General features: G+C 44.3%; 1 protein-coding gene and 1 long non-coding RNA gene across 4 annotated transcripts in view; one reads left to right on the forward strand and one right to left on the reverse strand.

Moving 5' to 3' along the window:
• The first annotated feature begins 4,193 nt into the window (after positions 1-4,193).
• On the forward strand, positions 4,194-9,611 carry LOC146597495 (uncharacterized). Of its 3 annotated transcripts, XR_014895488.1 has the most exons (4): positions 4,194-4,256; positions 5,369-5,443; positions 5,581-6,158; positions 9,338-9,611. It is a non-coding gene; the product is annotated as an uncharacterized LOC146597495 (long non-coding RNA). The 3 variants fall into 3 exon arrangements; XR_014895489.1 differs by lacking the exon at positions 5,581-6,158; XR_014895487.1 differs by lacking the exon at positions 9,338-9,611 and having other exon boundaries at positions 5,581-7,462.
• GALNT17 (polypeptide N-acetylgalactosaminyltransferase 17) overlaps positions 7,178-19,756 on the reverse strand; it is a 206,146-nt gene continuing 193,567 nt past the window's right edge. Inside the window, exons 10-11 of the mRNA XM_085302016.1 lie at positions 9,974-10,141; positions 7,178-9,423 (exon numbers count right to left, since the gene is read on the reverse strand). Of these exons, the coding sequence (XP_085158142.1) occupies positions 9,295-9,423; positions 9,974-10,141 (297 nt within the window). The 3' untranslated portion in view covers positions 7,178-9,294. The remainder of the gene's footprint in view (positions 9,424-9,973; positions 10,142-19,756) is intronic.

The following is a 19,756-nucleotide window of genomic DNA, read 5'->3' on the forward strand; positions in this document are numbered from 1 at the left end:
ATGCAACAAAAGCAGCTCAGCAGGAGCGGTTATGCTTAAACAGAGGAGGTGACTTAAATTATTCCAGCGGGAAACTCAGTGTGAGCCCATGACCTTGCTCTATATATTATTTATAATTAATYGGCTTTTTCATTTATACCGAGGCAACAGTAGCCCCAGGGCAGGGTGCACCCAGCAGGGCCCCAGTCCTACAAATGCAGCTGTAGGCCATGATGGGAAAGCACAACCTGGGGATTTTGGGGTGGTGGTAGAAGGGGTGAAGGGAGTGATCTTTCTTGCATCCCACTGTGCGGCTGGGACAGACCATCCCCAGCACTGCACTRCTCTCCAAGAAGGTCTCATCCACAACACCTGACATGCAATGCCTATGGCCGATATRCTCCAACTCCAACTTTCTTCCACATCCCACTCGCTCAGCAAAGCTCTTCATCACCTGCTCATCAGCTGGGCAGTTCCYTACTGTCATCTCCTGTCCAGGGCTTTGGATGCACCAAGCCCACGGTAGGCAGGGAATGATTACAGGCTGCCTCTTTTGCACTGGAAAGCCACAGATGAGCCACAGATCTTTCTTTTCAGGGAGAGCAGGACCAAAAGAAACATGCCAGGGAGCCGCAGACGTTTGGGAGGCTAATCRGAGAGGAAGGAGTGCATCCATCCTCCGGCTCGCAGGGTGAAGACAGAACAGATCAGGCTTACCGTTCAAGCAGGTAAATTCAGGTTAGACATATGAAAACTATTTTTGACAGTGTGTGTGGCGACGCCTGAGGAAGCGCTGATTAACTGTCAGCAGAGGTTTTGAAGAACAGATGGGACAAACATCTGGTGGGAAGAGGTCTGGATATAGTAGCCTGGCTGCGGGCTGACAAAAGGCTCGACAGAYCCCGAGGTCCCCACAGGGGACCACCAGGCATGGGTTGCACACAGGAGAGCTGATTCGGCTGAGTGTGCACCAAGGGAGATCCACGTTGGGTCGGACACCTTCCCCATGGCTGAAGAGAGCTCTGTCCCCAGAGGGAAAGGTCTCATTATCTCACTGTTTCCCAGCTCTCCAAATCTGGCCCTAATCTCTTCAGTCTCACTTTCCTGATTTTTTTTCCCCTCACGTCTGGCTCATAATTTTTCCCCTTAGCATGCCACATGCTTGCATCTTACAGAGGTCTATTACAGCACAGGGCATCTGGACAGGAGACTTTGGGCACTTCTTCTGCAGTCAATCAGCATCAGCTCCCTTGGAACAGTATAAGGGCAGTGGAAGGTGCTTGTGTGTGTGTCTTGGTTTTTAAAGGAGAAGATCAGTCTAAAGCAAACCCTGCCTGCCTGAGCTCCACATCCCCCTCACCTACCATTAATCCCTTTCCACGAGTGATCTGGATGCTTTCAAAGAAACATCACAGGCTCACCCTACTGCCTTGGAGAGACTTGTCCCCAAATACCGCTGCTTTTTGCTGCTTGCAAGCAGGATCTACCCGCTGCCTGCGCCATTTCATGCCTGGGAGGCCTCAGAGGTTGCAAGCAGCACTGTTTTRGACATACACTCACTGCCACCTCATCTGTGTAAAAGCACTGTAGAGCTGACAGAGGCAGGATGGAAACCAGCTGCTGTAACTATAGTTGTATTTATTATGTAGCCTATTTATTATGATAAAAAATTGCATTTGGATTATAGGTACTATGATTAAAATTTAAAGGAATAAAAAATGCTCAGATAGAAACAGTGGATATAGGGAAATCTAAACAGCAAAACGATGACAGATAATGAACAAAACAACTCAAAGAGAGAACAAGAATATAGTGAAAACAAAGCAAGCAGAAAAAAGAAGAGAGCTGAGACAGGGAAGAATAAGAGTGAAAAAAAAGCTAGAAGTGGAAATAAGCAATCAAAAGAAGTAGCAATTGAAAGAGAGCAAACAAAAGAAAATGCACAGAGAATAAAGGAACCGAAGAGGGCAGAGATGGAGCAAATTCATGCTGGGAACAAAGAGAGGAACGTAACTCAGGCCCAGCCACAAAAACTAAACAAGACGGCACGAAAGACAAAGGGGAAGTGGAACAAAAATAGCACCTAAGTAGAAAGCACGAAGGGAATGAAGGTACCAGTGAGATGACACCGGAGTCAAGGCAAAAAGCAGAACTCAAGGAGCAGAGCCTGAAGGCAGCCAGCTCTTGCTGGAGGCAGGGCAGGGCTGCACATAGTGGTGGAGCCTTCCTGGACCTATCTCCATGGGACCCTTCTCTACCTTTGCCTGCTTAAGAAGGAGGGCAAAGCTGGGGCAGCTGCCTGCTGCTTTAATTGCTTTTCTTCTCTCCAGYCAACTCTTGTGCATGACAAAGGGGGCACCTAAGAGGGGTGGGCAAGGGGAGCAGACCGTGGGGAAAGCAATGGAGACAGAGGGTCAACCTAAGGCAGCACTTGAGCTACAGAAATTGGTCCTACACCATGCAGTAAAGAATCTCTGGACACAGCCAGCTTGGAGGACAATGCGTTGCTCAGGAGAGCCTGGTCTCAGTTTGAGAGGTCTTGAGCCAGTAGTCCAGAGTGCTACATCATGGGTTGAGTCCTTTGGGAAGAGGTCCCAGCCCACCAGCAAGCTCTGATGCATTGGGACAGGCAGGATCGCCAGGGAGAGACTCTCACCCAGAAGCMAGCTCACCTAATCACCTTTTCCCCATCTCCACCTCAGCTCCTTTCAATCTCCARCACCATTAAACCTCTTGTTTTCCAATTTTTGCCAATCCTTTCCACACCAGGGCAAATGTTGCCCATGTTTCCAGGAGGCCTGGGGTCAGCTCTGCACAAAGAAACTCCTCCAAAGGYATAACAGCTCTTTGGATGCGCTACGTCCCTGCAGAACCACTAACAGCAATAGAGTAATGCCCCATTCCACCAAAAACCATTCATGTTCAAAGAAACAGGACTTTTCTTATCTTCATAGCTCCAGCTCTGCTTTAAGTGACTGAAAGTAAACTGTTCCCCTACCTTCTTTGCAACTGACAGCTGATTGCTGCCCTAAATTTAGAAGCACTTTGCCTCAGCTCATGTGATGGACTTGTGCTTGCCATTTGCCTCTTTCATAAAARCAGAAAAAAAAAAGCCAAAAACAAACAAACAAAACCCAGGCAACAGAACCATAAAGTAATGGGGAGGAAGCAAGTGTCTCCTACCATCAGTCTCAGGGAAAAGATCACTTCCCAGATATAAATAACATCTCACTTCTCACCATCTTTGCAGACTTGGGAAGCTCCAGCAYGTGCCACGAGCGCGCACTGAAGGAATACTCAATCTGACACGCAAGGTGCAAAATGTTGCTCTGCAGGGCCATTTGGACACCTACGCTCAGTCAGTCTGTAGCTGCCTTTAACGGCAGCTGGCTTGTGTCAGGTCTACGGCACTAGGTGATAGAGGAACGTGGCTGGGCCAGTGTTCCCAGGATAAGGATTCCCAGCACATTATCAGGGCTCAGAAGCACGGCAGGAGATAACCCTGCCTCCTCAGATGACACTTGGAAGGCTTAAAGGATCCTCACAGTAGCTGTTCTGCTCTCAAAATGCCAGAAGTTGTTACCCGTTTACTGCTGGGTGCCAATTTTAAGTCTCCGCACAGCAAATCACCTTGTCCCCACTCTGCTGTTATTTTCCTCATGGCTGTGATTTCTGAAGAGCACAGTAAGAAATTAGTTCCTGAACGGGTTCTTGCCTAACTATGAAATACTTGCCTATAACAATAAAACCTAGAATTACAATAGCCAGGAAAGACATTTTGAGAGCTATTACCCATCACGTCTCAGAGCCACCAGATGGGAACAAAATAAGTAATTCCTCCTCTGGAAAGCTCTCCAGGTTATATAATCTTTCTTCCTGGTATTTTGCCTTCTGTCAGATGAACAACACTTGACACAGAGGACCAGGATATCTGCTCTAGGTAGCAATTCCTGCGTGCCTTCTAAATAAATATTTAGCTCTTTAGGAGAAACTGGAGCTAATGCCTAGGTTATTAGTTTACTGACAAACAGCACAGCCTTATGCTGAGCACAACTACTACCCGGGTTTCTCAGCTCAGAGGGTGACCCAAAGCACTCAAGCCAGATTCTCACCCAGGATTCACGACAAGCAGATAGTCTGAGCTAGTAGCCCTATAAATAGGAACTGACCCCCTTTTCGGCTATAAATTCTGCCTCAGCCCATAAGTGAAAATTCCCTGGGGTGAGGAGACACAGAAGCATGGATGATACCAGCTGCTGCACCCAGCTGAGACAACGGTGAGTTACGACGAATGTCCCCAGGGGAGGTGCATTTAACCCACCTGCTCTTGACAAGATATCCTGGGTAAGTGGAGACTGCAGAGCTGGGATTGCAAGCTTGTCATTCCTGCTATGTTGTTTTATTCAAATCTATTGCTAGAAGCATGCAGTTATTTTGCTTCTAAACAAAACACACGTTCTCTTCCCTCTAAGATCCTGGTCCTACCAACACTGACACAGCTGCAAACCTGACTGAACCAAGCGACTTCCCTGGCTGCAGCATGTCATGTGTCTCCTGCCTCTAAGAATAGTTAAAGTGATTAATAATTTTTTTTGACATATGAGCACTTTGATTTCAGAAACTACCACCTCCAAAAACACAAGATCAACCCCCAGCTACTAGACTTTGGCCTTTCAGTATCTCCCCTTTCCGTCCTAGGCTGACAGGGCTGGAAGCTTTACATCCCTAAATCTTACAAAATATTTTTCCCAATGCTTAGAGGACCATCTGCAAATCACTTTGATTCAACAGCAACAGGGAAGGACCCTTACACTTTATCCAGATGTCCTTGGAAATCCAGCTGAGATTCCTAATGGTCACGTGCTTTCTCCCTCCCTGAACTAAAGGAAGACAGCTTCTCATCTGCAAAAGCTAGCTGCAGAGATTTCAAAATGCCCAATTTCATACTGCATAGTGGAGTGCTTAACTCTATATCCATTAGCAGTGGATGAGTGCCTAAATTGCTTAGTGGTCAAGCAGAGAGGTTTTTCTATTGGAAGTCCATGAGTTAAACCTTTGACTTTGAAATGAAAGCAGTTTAACTTCATTTGAGGGCTTAGAGTGAACTTTCTGAAAGTTTGGCTATTTGCCCAGGGCAGCAGCAAAAAATCTCACTAAGGGGATCGAAAGAATAAGAGCCTGTTGTTAACTTCAACCTTCCGTAAAGCCTACTGGATTGTACCGTTCTCTCTAACGCAACCTCCTTCCCCTTAGAAAGTCTTGAGCTTATAAAATGCATGCAACAAAAAGAACAAAGGTTTGCTTTCATCCATCTTTTGTCATCCTTAAAAGGATCCATGGGTGCTAGTGGGACACTTAGTGATGGAATCTTATTTACCATGCTCTGCAGGAGCAGCCCCAAAGGTCGGTCCAAGGTTACGTTTATCTGGATCACGTTAACGGCCTGCGGTGTCTTCAGCTCGAGGTAAGACTGCTGCTGCWCCTAAAATGAAAACTCCAAGAGTGCCCTTGAGGGTTGGGTGCAGACACAGACACCCTTCCCTATTCTGTGGGTGTATCTGTGCATCTCCTCATAGCAACTTACCTTTGCTGTCCTTACAGGAATATCACATCACCAGCCATGTTGCATCTAGGAGAATACGGATGTAAGAGACCTGGTCTAAGGGTTGCCCCAGGCTTCAAGCTATGGTTAGGAACATCCAGCCTCGTTATAATAATTCATTTGCAAGCAATGCTTTTTACCATGTAACATCTCTTCTCAGCTTCTTGAATGTAATTGCATTATCTTGGTGACTGACGGCCTGCATGGATGGATGAAATTGGAATTTAATCTGCATTGGCCATCTCTCTTGATTTCTCCTTCATTTCTATTTCTTTTTAAAATGGAAGTTTCATTAAAACAGCAACACTTTTCTATTAAATATGTAACTAGAGAAGAATGACTGTCTCTATCTCATCAGCAGTAAATCTTTTTAAAATCACTCAAGAGGCAAGACTCAAATCATATATTTAATAAGAACCACTTTGATATCACTTTTTAAAGCAATTAACATATTATTAGAGATAAGCATGAGATGCAACATTTAGATCTGGATTCCTAAAGCAGATTTCTAAGGTGTAGGAGGGTACAGCTCTCAAGTCTTGGCCTCACCAATCATCTCTGCATGTCACAGTCTAAGGTAAGAACAGAACCTGTTACATGGACATGGCAGATAAAATTCYGGCTTTTACTCCTGATTTTATTAGCACTGGTTCTCTTCAGTCATTTTAAAGCCTTCTGGGTATGCCAGTGAAAATGGGCAAGCYACCTCACGAGAGTTTGTGTACCACCTGAGGGTCCTGGAACAAACTTCWTTTCCATCATCCCCTTCCAGCTGGGTGCTCAGACATTTGTTTTCTTTATGGGTTGCACAGTAAACGTATCTCTGAACCTTACAAATTTTTAAAAGACTTACAGTGCCTGTCACCGACGGGATTCCCATCATCAGCTTGTCTTGCATCTCCCCCGTTACCTCAGGCAAGCTCGCAAACTCAAATACGTCACCTCTGACAGGCAGCATCAATCCCATGGGGAAAGTGAAGACACTCCCTGGCAGGGCAGTCCAACTCACTCCTACCAGAGGCTATGGTTGCCATAGCAGAGCCATGTGGCCCTTCCTAAGTGACTTCAGCTGACAATKCAGCATGTTAAATATGTTAAATAGAGCAAATCCCTCTTTCCTGGTGGCTGAAGCACATACTGTGAATTACGGTAGTGAAGGTGCAGCCACACATTCATCTCTGCTGACTGTGATGGGGACAGAAACCTCCGGCAGATGAACCAGATGGAAAGCTGGAGGTGGTAACACCTTCCACCATCACAATTAAATCTGACAAAACCCATCTGCTGGCACCCTCAGCACTGGCAGGACTCAACTTGGAATTGTGAATTATGTCCTAGGCAACATCCAAGGGCTTCTTGGTTGTTTATCCAAAACGTTCAAGCTTTTCCCAGCATCAAACAATACGTGACTCCACTGATGTCTGACAGCAAATTCATTCTTGACTATAGAGCATTTTATTATATATACCGTTAACTGTGAAGTCTCAAATCCCCCAGAACTTCTYGAGAGCCCACTTCATCAGCAAATTGCTTTTCTTAAAAGGCAGCAACATATGCAAGGGAAAATACATCATGCATCTAAAGACACTGTGATCGTGTTGTTTTTTTAAGTGCTAAAATTTATTACACAAGAGATGATGCAACAGCGAATAAGAGAGCAAAATTCTACATTGACTCCCTACTTTGCAATCCAGGACAACTAAGAAGTTTTACTTCATTAAGGTAGGCAAGAGAAAAAAAAATCAGAAACCACCCTGATGAATGAGGAAGTCCTGTCAAGCATAAGTGAACAATTAGTCCTATGTGATGCTCGTTGCTGTAGAARGAACGATGAAATATATCTGCTTCTGTTCAATAAATTACTAAAACATCAGTTATAAATCAGCTTCATGGCATTGAAAATTAAACTCATTAAACATCAAGGTAGCTTCATCCTGATGCAAATGGAAGACAGGCATGAGTGCTCTGCAGCAAACAACACTGTGCACATCCCGTCTTTGGGAAACATATTTACACATACATCTCATATATTAACATATTTTAGTACACCCTAGCCAGAGGGCAACCAGAAAAAGTATTATTCCATGAGAAGGACAGGAGATGGGCTAGCTTCTCCTCTCCAAAGAATGAAGCCTGCTGTGGACTAGTCTAGCATCCATGTRTAACACCAACTTGCATGACCATGTTTCCCTTTCTCAGTCAGCCTGRTATCAGGACCCCAAATCAATGGTCTCCCATGACAGCTGAGTAGATTCTTATGGGCCAGGAAAAGCAAGCGAGGCTATCACCACTGTGGTGATGTATTATTAAGCCTCAGGCAACTGCAAAGTCAGGAGTTTCCACCAAACTGCTATCTATTAGTCTCTCTCTTTCTCTCTCCCCCTTCACTTATTTCACCAYTACTCAGGAAAGACTGCAGACGCAAGCGCTGTTTGGAGTGGGCCTTGACCACAGTCATACGCTGACCAGGCAGGATAGGTGTGCTTAAGCCTCAGGAAGAGAATTAAGTCACCACAAAGGCAAGGAGACTATTATTATTACTGTCTTGACTCAGAGCAAGGATTCTTTGAAAACAAATTCTAAAGCCTCCATGGGAGGGAAGCCTGAACCTTTCGTGTTACCTCTTCTCAGCATGTTCCACAYACTAGTGAATCCTTCCTCACTTTTAGAAGAAAAGAGCAGCAAAAGCATGAAGGTGGGCCACTAAAGGGCCATTCCTARGCTAGCTGCTCAGCTGGGAGAGCAAGGTGGGTCAGTTCACCAWGCTCCCAGATGGGCAACATCTTGCTGTCCAACTGCTGGGTCACCAACAGGGCAGGAAGCATCATGCTACCTCTCCTCAGCAGCATTGTGGAAGACCAATCCCAAAATGGGCAGTCAACCCCTACCTGAGCCGGAGGGCAGCAGCCTGTGGGAAAACATCCAAGGCCTTTTYCAAGAGGAACCTCTTCAGGACACTTCATGTGGGAGTGGGACCCACATTGTGTGGGACTGGCTTGGCCAACAGCAGCGCATGTGTGTGGGGAAGGGACAAATACAAGACCAGTATTTTTATTCTGTACGATTTTGTGTAACAATGTCTACGATTAAGGGTGGGAAAGACCAATAGGAGCTACAGGGGGTCTCTGAGAGCTTTGCTTTAATACAGGCCTCTCCAAGAGTTAAGAAACAGGCTGGTGGAAGCAGGGGTGAGACAGGGAAAAGAGAGCGAGGACTTAGCAGAACACCAAGTCATTTGAATACAGCTCATTTGGGGCTTGGTGACATTTCCCCTTCCACAAGCACWCAAGTGGTCTCACTTGCCAGGCAGGTATATTCAAAGTCTGTTACTCGGATCATATTGTAAACCTAAACCTACCCAGCCCTTTATAAGAGCTCAGAGTCATCCAGGAATGCAACCATTCCCTGTCAGTAAAATGATCACAAGACTGCATGAGCTTATTACAGTCATTCCAGCAGAAATAACTGAYACCTTTTAGAGCGCTTGCTAGAAGAAAATAGCAGTTCTGACCCAATTTCACTCAGTCAGAATCAGCTGTGGGAGACTAACATACAATAAAAATAAAAAGACACAAATGCCCATTTTCCCCATGTCCTCTCCTAATAACATGAATAAAGCTCTGTTTTGATACTTCTTYCTTTCCAAAGGAGTCCAGTCTCATCAGTCCAAGTCAGCTGTGTTTCAAGTGAAACTCTTCAGAATCTTCCTCCTTTTACTTGATGAAATTTTTAATTGTCCATCTTTGTCCTGTGCAGCTGCGAAGAATCAGATCAATGCCGGCCATTCCTCTGTTCTCCACTTCCAAGCAACGTCCGGTCCCCTTGTTCAAGATGGCACCATTCTAAAATTAAAGACACAGATAAATATGTTGTCTRTGAAGCAAGCCAGGACTAAACAGTGCCCAGGACAGAACCTCACGTTTTGCTGGAAAGCCGATAGTATTTACTTGAGCAGTAACGCACTAAAATAATAAAATAATTTCTCAAAAAATTAATGAGAAGTGAACAGAGGAACCTTCAACACTAATAACACGAGTCTGTGTATTATTTGCTGTATGCTTCGGGGCAAAGGTACTGTGGTTTTTTGCATCTAACCTTGGGTTATCTGTRAGAAACAAATCTGAAAGTCAACGATAGTGTAATACTGCTGAGAACATTCCAACAGAAATGGAAACTCATCCTAGAACCTCTTCTACAATACTGTCCCACCTCTGACTGCTCTTAACCTTTTTCCTTTGCCCTCAGAGCCTCTGGCATCTGGTATTGCATAGGACCATTTTGTCTTTGTCCCCCTCCCCAGTGATGAACAGGTCCCACACCGAACATAGTGTGACACAGGCCACAGGTAGGCAAGGGAGAGGAGAAGCAGCCAATGGTGGACCTGTAACAAACCTGTATGAAATTCCAGCGCTTATGGAGGCTGCTCTTGACCTTTTCRCAATCAAGGAGCTGAGGGAAATGACTTTTCACATTATCCACCAGACAGCGAGTATCGGGTAGAAGAGTCGTGGTCCCAAGGGCACCAAGATGAAGGAATCCCTCCTTGGTGTAGCGTGCAAGCTGCAGGCAGGGAAGAAGAAGAAGACAACTATCAGTAGCTTTTGAGTGCCATTAAAAAGCCATATAGAAAATGACAGCTATGGAGAGCCCCAGGAAAAACATGTGARGATGATACATAGAGAAAGTAGAACTGACAAAAGGGAAAAAAAATTTCTGGCTTTCTTTCCTTGCTATTTTTGTGGGTTTTTTTGCAGATGCAGATGAAGAGCAGGGGCACAGGGAAGGGATGAGAATAACTCTGAGCCTTAATACCATCACGAGACTGACGCCTCCAGTCTCCTTTGAGCCTAAAGCCTCTGTAGGTTGAGGTGACTGATGACTTCCCCCACGGTTTAGCCTGCAGCCAGCTGGCTAGGTTGGGCGTGTTGGTCTGTTCCGTTGCTTTTCCTGCGCTCGGCCAGCCAGTTTTGCTTTRGCCTGTACACGATGTTGATGGTATGTTTGGAGCAACCCTCCAGCAATTGAAACAGCAGCCAGGTAGCAACGTTGGCCAGAGCAATCTGATGCGTCACTGGCCCTGTTCCTCAGCGATGCAATCCCAAAGCTCCGCACAGTTCCACCGTGGAGGGAAGGCTCAAGCGCAGGATCTCATCTTTACACTCCCAACATCACCGGCATCTGACTGCTGTCAAACTCCTGTGTGCAGGAGTACTCTTGCGGAGCCACCTCTGCTGCCAGGAAGAGGGAGGCACGGAGTAGCAGAGAGCTCGGACGCTCCCGAGGGTGCTCTGCCGGCAGCTCGCACAGCTGGCTCGGAGACAGCTCCACTGCCTCTGTGGCTGCTCTAGACAAAAGGCCCAGATATTTGCAGTGTTTAAGGAATCCCACCAAAATATTTCCCTAAACATATTTAAATGCAGGAGTGAAAAGAGATGAGTGACAGCAGCCTGCCTTTTATAGTTCAGGGGAAAGATATACACAGCTGCTTATTTAAATTATGAATCAATCTATTATCAAGCAGACAAATGAGCAGTATTCAGTACGTTAATTAACTGAGCATATCTGTGACCCAGATGTTTAAAAAGAGGCAGTAAATCACACTGGGAGTTCAGGTTATCTCTGTTAGAATAATTAAACACTGAAAATCAAGTTAAAACAATGTCAAACGGTCCAACTTGAGTTAGTAACAGCAGATACAGTTATGATACTTGAATCTAATTYTGCTCTTCCTTCACTCTGTTGGTTGTAGGTGCGCCTGTCCCTCTTCCTCAAGATGGGCGTCTAAAGCACATCGTTCCCTGCTGCTGRCAGAGCTTTGCTTTTGCCCAAGGTGGTGTGTATCAAAGTGAGGCCTTAGCCACTTYACATCTTACAGAGGTCCACTTGTCGTAGTATCGTCCTTCCAGGCGCGGATTCAGCTTGACAAACGCACTGGGGAGCATGCATGGGCGGGCTCTTCTCGCAACATGGCCGAYTGCCCCGTATGGCCATGCTAGCATGGGGCAGGGCTGGTGCCTGGTTCCTGCAGAGGCAGCTGCCCCACGTGCAATGTGGGTGCAACATAAGGCTCGTTCCATGGGCATCTCTGTGATAGCTGAAAGATTTTCTTGTTTGGGCGGTTTGAAGTTTTKATGAGTCAAGCCTTGACGAAGGCAGTTCTCACAGAGTAACAGCATGTTTTTAATCATGCAACTCATCTGAATTAGTATTTGAGCATCAGAGRGAATGAGGCCACCTATCTTACTAAAAGAAAGAGGAATGGAAAGAAAAAGACAAAAGAAACAAGACTTGCTTAAGGGACCAAGAAGAAAGCCAGCTAGGGGTCCCAAATGGGCAATACAAGTTACTCTATCCTGTTTCTGAAATGTTTGTTACCATGTTCATAAATCAGTGTGCTAAATACTTTCTTTTTTTATTATGTTTGGCAGTGTGTCTTTAGACAGTTGGCCTAATGCCCACAAGGCAACATGATTTCTGCTCTTACATGTTATCGCCTAATGTGGTGGGAAAAATAAGTAGAGCAAAAATCAAATCTTTCCTGAGGAAGGGAGCAGGGGGATAGGGAGGGGAGAGGAAGCTGCAGGGAAATGAAATGAGCTGAAAAACAAACATGGATATTATGAAAAATGCATTAAGTGYATCTATTAGATGTGTCATCTACTATGTACAATAACCAGACAAAGCCCAGGACATGCTTCTGGATCTAGCAGACTGCATAACACTTGATCTACTTCTCTGTCAACCAAAACAGAGCTTGCAGTGATAACTGTTGCAGGCTTCCAAGCCTCTTCCTTCTAAGCATTTCAATACTGAGAGTGATTATCCCCAAAAAGCTCGGTTGACTTACAAGTCTCATAATCATTTTGGAAAATACTGCCTTTGATATCTTAATCCTTTGTTCAGTATTTGTTCTGTTCTGCAGCAAGCCCACCATGACAGCTGGCAGTTTCAATTACAAGGTAAAAGCAGGAGGTCAAGCCTTTAGGCAAAAGAGAGTCTGRCAGTGAAGCACTGGTTCTGCTACCTTGGTCCTTCTTGAATGATACAGGGGAAGAAAATACAGAGCAGAGGCCCCTGCTCAAGACAGCCCTGCAGGTGGCTATTGGGAGCACTTTCTACTAGGAGTTGTCCRTTAGGATTGGGTTTTGAATTTGCCAGGTGGCACATGGGAAGCATCTCTGTCACACGGCCAGGTCCTGGCTTGACCAACATGTTAAGGAGCAGCTCTAGAAGCAGGGCAGAAGAAAGGCACTACGCTCGACAAGTGATTGCATGCCTTACACCAGGCACAACCACCTGTGCTCAAAGGCACGAGAGAGGCACCCTCAGGAGTCCTGGGAGAGCAACCTGCGAGATTATCATCTTCAGGCCAATTYTGGAAGCAGAATACCAATAATCCTTCAGTGAGCTCACACTTCCTTGGAGAAAAAGGAAGCTTTCCTTAATACAGTTTATTTACACCTCAGACCACACCCGCTATATGCCCGGATCAAATCTCCTCTGTTACTGCAACAGCTCATCTCATTGGGTTCACATAAGACCGTAGCCTTATTTAGAAACTGAAAGTACCATAAAAATACTTTATAATACTAATAAATTACACACTCCATTGTTACTAAAACACTCTGAACAACTGTAGCAATTCACCATCTCAACAACTCATCATTTCCAACAGAGTTGCCCTCTTAAACCTGCTTGGAACAGCCCCAGATCCTGATCAACGAGAAAGAGTGATTGAAGAGATTTTATCCTTTGGGTACATATGAAAGCTAAAAGAACAAGAACTGATAGTGAGAGGTTTCTGGCTGATCAATACTGACGGTGCTCATGGGGATATTTAGTATCAATGCAAAATATCCGAGGAATAACAGAGCTTCTTTGCTGAAGGGAGTACAAGAAGGGAATGCAATGAACAGCCAGCTAACTGAGTGTGGCACTGAAAGCCTGGCCCCTTCTCRGGAGACTTTTGGAGGGACAATGAGTAGAAATAAAGGGGATGYTGTATTTACAAGGAACAGCTTCTAGGAAGTGCTGAGCTTTCGGCAGATCCTCTTTTTGGTAGATCCTCCTTTTGGTAGGATTTCAGTAGGGTCTTTCCAGGTCTTTGAGCACTCTGCTCCGAGTCTCGTTGCTGTAAACGTGTAAGCCCTGCCCTCCTCCCCAGGAATATAACTGATTTGCTCTGCACCAGCGAAATAAATCTTTCCTTTGCCCTGGTTCTGTTCATCTGAAGAGCCCCAGCACAAGCCACCCAGGAGAACTGTTCTTGTATGCTCTGAGAAAGCTCCTCAATCAGATGTTTTCCTGCTGGACCACATCGGTTTTCTCCTCTCAAACATTTTGTAAGAACAAGAGGGACTGATCTGGATTCTCTCGTTGTCGAGCATGCCAGTCACCCTGAAAATGCCCCCCTACGCCAGCAAGTATCTGAGCAAGGTTACTGTCTTGGAGATTCAAGAGCTATTTTCTAGTCACCGACAATTTCCTCATACTGTCATCACGGTGCTTGAAGATAATAAAAGTTTGCAATTTTTGAAGGAAATGATTACRCTGACAGAGGAGGAAATTTTACTTAAGTGTAGCCCAGGCACAGGAAGTTAATGACAGACTACGTAGTACAATCAGTTATAACTAGTGGTATTTCAYGTAATAAAAGCATGTTTTCTTGGCTTTGTGAAAAGGCTGGTCACTGAAATCTTAAATTCTTCCCTTTACAGTAATGTGTTCTGCAYCTTGTTACCTGTTAAACAAGATTCTTAGCGTCCAGAAAACAGACCAAGGAAGGAAGGAGCTGAATGGATGGTGAAGGATATGAATAATTCAGCAGAAAACAAACCAAACACAAAGGTACTGCCCTGAGGAAATGCCTAAAGGAATTATCAGACCTAACGGAGGACAAGATAGAAGTTGTCACGAGCAAGGGGAAGGACCAGAGAAACTCTAAAAAGAGTTTTAAAGGTTTTACTGAACTCACCATTTAAAAATATTAATGCTGATGAGATCTTAAACCCCTTAAGCGGCATAAGTGGCCTGGGACCACCGAAAATCAGAGAAAAGCCCTGCAGAGCTAAGTCCCAGGTTAACACCTACTCGCTCTTACAAACACCTCTCCAAGTAAAACTGCATCCCAAATAAAATTGCACCCGGACCTAAGTTCCCCACCACCAGCTGCCAATGTTGGGGGCTGCTTTGCCCCACGGTGACCTGCAGCCCCTGCCCGTGCCGGTGCACGGCTGTTCGGGCTGCTCTCCCACCGGTACGCCGGCGCTTGATGACCTTCGTGGACTCTATCGGAAAACAATTTAGGGTTGTTTAGCTTCTGCAGTGAGCAGATCATCAATTAGTAACTATAAGTAAAGAGTACAGTATTTTCTCTTTAATACAATTTAATCTGAGGTGCTATTTTGTTACCCTTGACACTGTAGTGTCCTGGATGATCTCAGTATTTATGGCTTTGTCCCCAAGTTCTGGTGCTCAAATGGGTAAAACGTATTTTATCCTGTAATTAAATGAAATGTTCTGCCGAGTGAACATTATCTTAAGTTTTATTGTATTATGGTGCTTTCTATCATGTTAATATATCACTATAGTTCTGTCACTCCAGTGAGGTATTACTATATTATTAGTGTAATACATCATTACGGTAAGGTATTTTCATGATGTATCACTTAAAAGATGAAGCCATCAGAAAAGAGAGAAAAAAAAAGAACTCAAGAGCAGATTCAATTTAATTACAGGATAAAAGGATACTTCATCATGAAATCTGATAATGATTTAACCTGGAAGTAAATGGAAAGCTAAGGGGAAAATAAACAGATAAGAAAAACAAACAAAAATTCTCCCAGTGATGGATGCTACAGCAAAGTTACTATGCACAAAAGCAAAGATTTAATCCACATTCAGCATCAGGCATGGGATCCATCTCACTTAGCACCATCCATCTCAACGCTACATGCTCAGCTTAAATCACTTATCAGTCATCAGTGGAGAGAGACCAAAACATCAAGATCTGATACGTGTCACCGTGCCTTGAATGGGACAAATTTCTCTCCAGAGAGATTCATCAACTGCAGAAGTAGCTTAAGAAAGTAACTTAAGGTGGACAGATTCTGGCTGATTAGGTGATAAAATTTTAGAGGAAACTGCCTGAAAGTCTGGCTCCCAAGTCACACTAGATCAAGCAACCTCAAAAGCACCAGGTCATCCTCACAGCAACTGGCTGCACAGTTTGCAAATACAAACGTTGCTTTTTTGTTAAATGTCTGCAGTCAGGATTTGACAGGCTGCCAAAAAAACCCAGATTCAGGCTGAGCTCATTATTTCTAATTTTTGGAACCTGTTCCACCTCCACAGTGCTCTCAATTCGTATTAGAGGAGGTTGCTCACTGCTCTCTCTGCCCTGGAGCACTCCGCAGAGGAGTGCATGATATGCAACACTTGAGATGCAACAGCAATAACGCACAGGTGATCGACTGCTTAGAAACAGCAAGAACTCCTAACAACCCCCCAAAGTTACGTGGGGTGGCAGGCACCAGGAACCACGGCATGCTGCTGGCCTCGTGTTGCCCAAACGCCGTCAGAACACCCAGAGTTCTCTAACTGTGAAATGGTTTTATAGGTGTAGGTGGATGAGTCATAATATCAAAAAGAGAAGTGGAGATTTTAGGCGACTACGTTAACACTAACAGAGGCACCACCCTGAGGGCTTTCGGGTGCTGAAAGAGCAAATAGGAATCGCCACTGCCTGTGTTTTGTAACTATAGAGCAAGAGACCTAATTAAACAGAATGTTTACACCACTTCTAATTATATTTCYAATAATAAATCAGAGCATTCAGCCCATTAATTAAACAGTAATACTGAAAGTCCAATTTTGTCTGTGCTGCACCCTTATTTTTGGGAAAGGCTTATTTCAAAGACTCTGCGTTCACCACTAACTACTTAAAAAAGCTTTCTCAAGGAGTTAAACTAACTGCATGCACTCTGAAACAAAAGAACTGCCAAGAACTGGCTCTTATTTGGAAAGGAAAGGGATAACGTAGAGAGAGAAGAACAGAAAGAAAAATCTGAGTTATGCTTGTGAGACATACAAGATGAAGGGAACCAGCAGCAATAAAACATTTTACTTGAAAACATCACGTAGGAAAAGAAAACATCATTAAGTTTAATCACAAAAACAGCTGAAGGAAAAAAAAATTTGCTTTTAGCCATTCATCTGAAAGCCTAGGGSTAGTCGACATTGCCAGACTAATTCAGTTTCTCATATCATAATGTACTYAGAGGTTTTCGTTTCTATCCAGACAGCGCAATGGGCAGTTGGTGCCATTTAGGAACAAACTGTGTACATTTAAGCAAGGCACCACCTAACAGCTAGGTGATGTTTAGCCATGAGCGAATCAGCCACAGTTGCCTGATCTTTGTTTAAAGGCAAGGATAAACTAAACCACAGTTTTTATCTGTAATGACCCTCACTGCTGSTTCCAAGGCATGGTGGCTCACCAAGTTGGCAGTTCAGGCTGTGATGAGCYTTGGGACTACTGAGTTGAGGTGAGGCTGGGAAGAGCAGGGTGACCGTATTGTGAGAACAGGCTCTTTATGCACATTCTCATCACTCAAACTATACACCTTCTRGCAGAGAATGACCCTCCTTGAGCATGCTAGACCCTCAGATATGCAATAAGGCTGCCACAGCTGAAGCATCCTGCACCTTTAAGTACCCACTTGGCTCCATCTCCACCTCCCACTTGCTTCCCCTCATGCCTCGTTAGCAGCAGGATACTGCTAAACTCATTCTGCAGTTGGAGAATTAAAAACATAGAAAAGCTAMGAAATATGTTTAAGTCTGACACCCTGTTGACTTAAGCCCTTATTGATGCTCTAGGCTTTGAGCCAGATTTGATGAGCTAATCCTTAAGATCTGACAAAAATCAGATCCTGTCTTGGGAAGACTACCAGGAATGGGATCGCACGTTCCCAAGACCGAGGCAGCAGCTATATGATTTTGCTGTGAACCCTAATATGTGTTTCTCACCTGAAAAGCAGCAACTGCATTACCTCCCTCATAAAAAACTTCTCCCATGTATGGACTGGATAAGCAGTGTGTAGGAGCTAAACAATTATTATCCATAATGTCCACTGGATTAAAGAAACAAAGCTTTGTTTTCAAGATTGAGTTTACCAAATATCTCTGGTATGGCTCTGAGATGGGTTCCAAGGTAGCCGTAAGTCAGAGAAGCCTTTGTTTCAGCCAGGAAAACTCCAATGCTTAAAAAATCAGAAATCCACTCAATAAATACATCACCCCAAATAATTTGAGAAATCATACTGTCTGATGTTGAAGTTTTCTTCTGCTCCCTAGGCTCCTTTTTTTTGATTCACAGGAGAAAACAGTTTTCACAGGCAGGCTTTTTGTTATGTAAATACCTGCGAGCACTTAATGTTATGTTTTTTATTGTGCTATATTTCACAGTTTTGACCTTAATGAATACACCTGCAGTGCTGAGCTTTCTTTAGTAACACTGATCAAAACTACAGAGCAAACTTCAGAGGTTTCGCTTCTCGTATCTGCAATGTGAACACAGTGACCCTGGAGGGCTGCTGGACGATAGCCTTAGAGGGCATGTGGGACCAAGAATTAAAGCGCTTATGTTAAGCATTTCTATGAAGTGTTTGCACTTCTGCAATGAGATGAAGGTCTGATACAGTGACTTGCCTTTGCCGGTATAGCAAACCAGCCAAACAGCAGCAGTGTATCAGGTTGCACCAATTTGAGTCTTTACTTGTTGCTACATGACCTTCTGTGCTCCTTCATCTCAATGATATCTGAGCAGTTTGCTGTCATGCAGAGATTGCAAGAAGATTTAGGCACTTACAGGTCTTTAGACATGTGGCCCAGCCTGACCAACAGTGCTCATGTCATGTGCAAGCACAGACAGCTTTAGTGTCGCATAGTGATTTTAAAATAGACTGTTGGAAGGTATTGTCAACTCCTGAGTAATAAACATCTTGATGCCAGGATAGAAAACTGCGGAGCGAAGAGCTMGGACTGGCCTAAAAGAACTTAATAAGGCATTCTGGCACAACTGAGATGGATTCATCTCATCCAAATCAAAGTTAAGTTGCTACGTGTAAGACTCTTCCTCTCATTAGTAGAGAGCAATGGGCAGGAGCTATCCCACGTGTGAGAGGTCTGACAGGTCTCCTTCTGGGGTGCCTCTCTCTTTCTTTGGAGAGAATCTGTGTGACAACTTAAGCCTAGAAATTTAGCTTTTGGACATTCACTACCTGCCCACCTCATCTAGATTTCATATATACAGAGCTGCAGCACTGATGCAAAAAAAAAAAAAAGCCAGGTACATGCATAAAAACCTGGTGACAACCAACCAGAGCATCGCTGGAGGAAGCAAAAATTTCTAGAACAAGTGCCACYACTCTGTAGTTTTAGGGAGGCCTGGCCTGGTTTTGGCAAGGGAGGAAAACATCAAGATCACGCCATAATTCATAAAATATCTGTGTCTTAAGATGGCCATTCTACTTTAGACCTAAAAGCAATCTTGTTATATTTTCTCCTAAAAGATTATAGGGGAGAAGGACATTCTGATACGGGATTTGCATGATGGGAAGATGGCCATCAGGCATACAAGAACAGCAAGGTGATTACAGGATTTASGTAAAAGACTAATGTGGGCGTATAAGCAGAGAGAGGAGAAAAATGGACAGAAAAGCTAGCCAGGAAATTGTTAAATTATCCCTGGAGCCTGCAGATCCTGAAAACACTGCTCAGTCTGCACCACTAGTCTTAAGGATGATTGCATTTACACAGCTAGCATGGCATCCAGTTTTCACTACAGATTGGCATTYCATCCCTATAGCTACCAAGTCAGCAGCATTCCAGCTCTGCAGGGATGTTGTTTTCCCTTCAAAACATAATGCAAGAGAAAATTACATAAAAGGCCGAATTAGTTCATTACCACCAACTTTCAGTTACTTGATGTCAYTATTCCTGTAAAAGTTAAGGGATCCAGAGAAAATCTTGAAATCACGACTGTTAGTTTAGAATGAGCTTAAATTAAGACAAGGAGCTTATAGGTTKCTCCTAAGGTTTTGGAAAGGCGAAAGGACTGGTAGAAAACTACAGCTAAATAACTGCCATGCTGAAATGGCTAATTATCATCCC

The sequence above is a fragment of the Rhea americana genome, unplaced genomic scaffold (assembly GCF_003343005.1).
Source record: "Rhea americana isolate MKP2758 unplaced genomic scaffold, rheAme1 scaffold_182, whole genome shotgun sequence".
NCBI classification, from domain to species: domain Eukaryota; kingdom Metazoa; phylum Chordata; class Aves; order Rheiformes; family Rheidae; genus Rhea; species Rhea americana.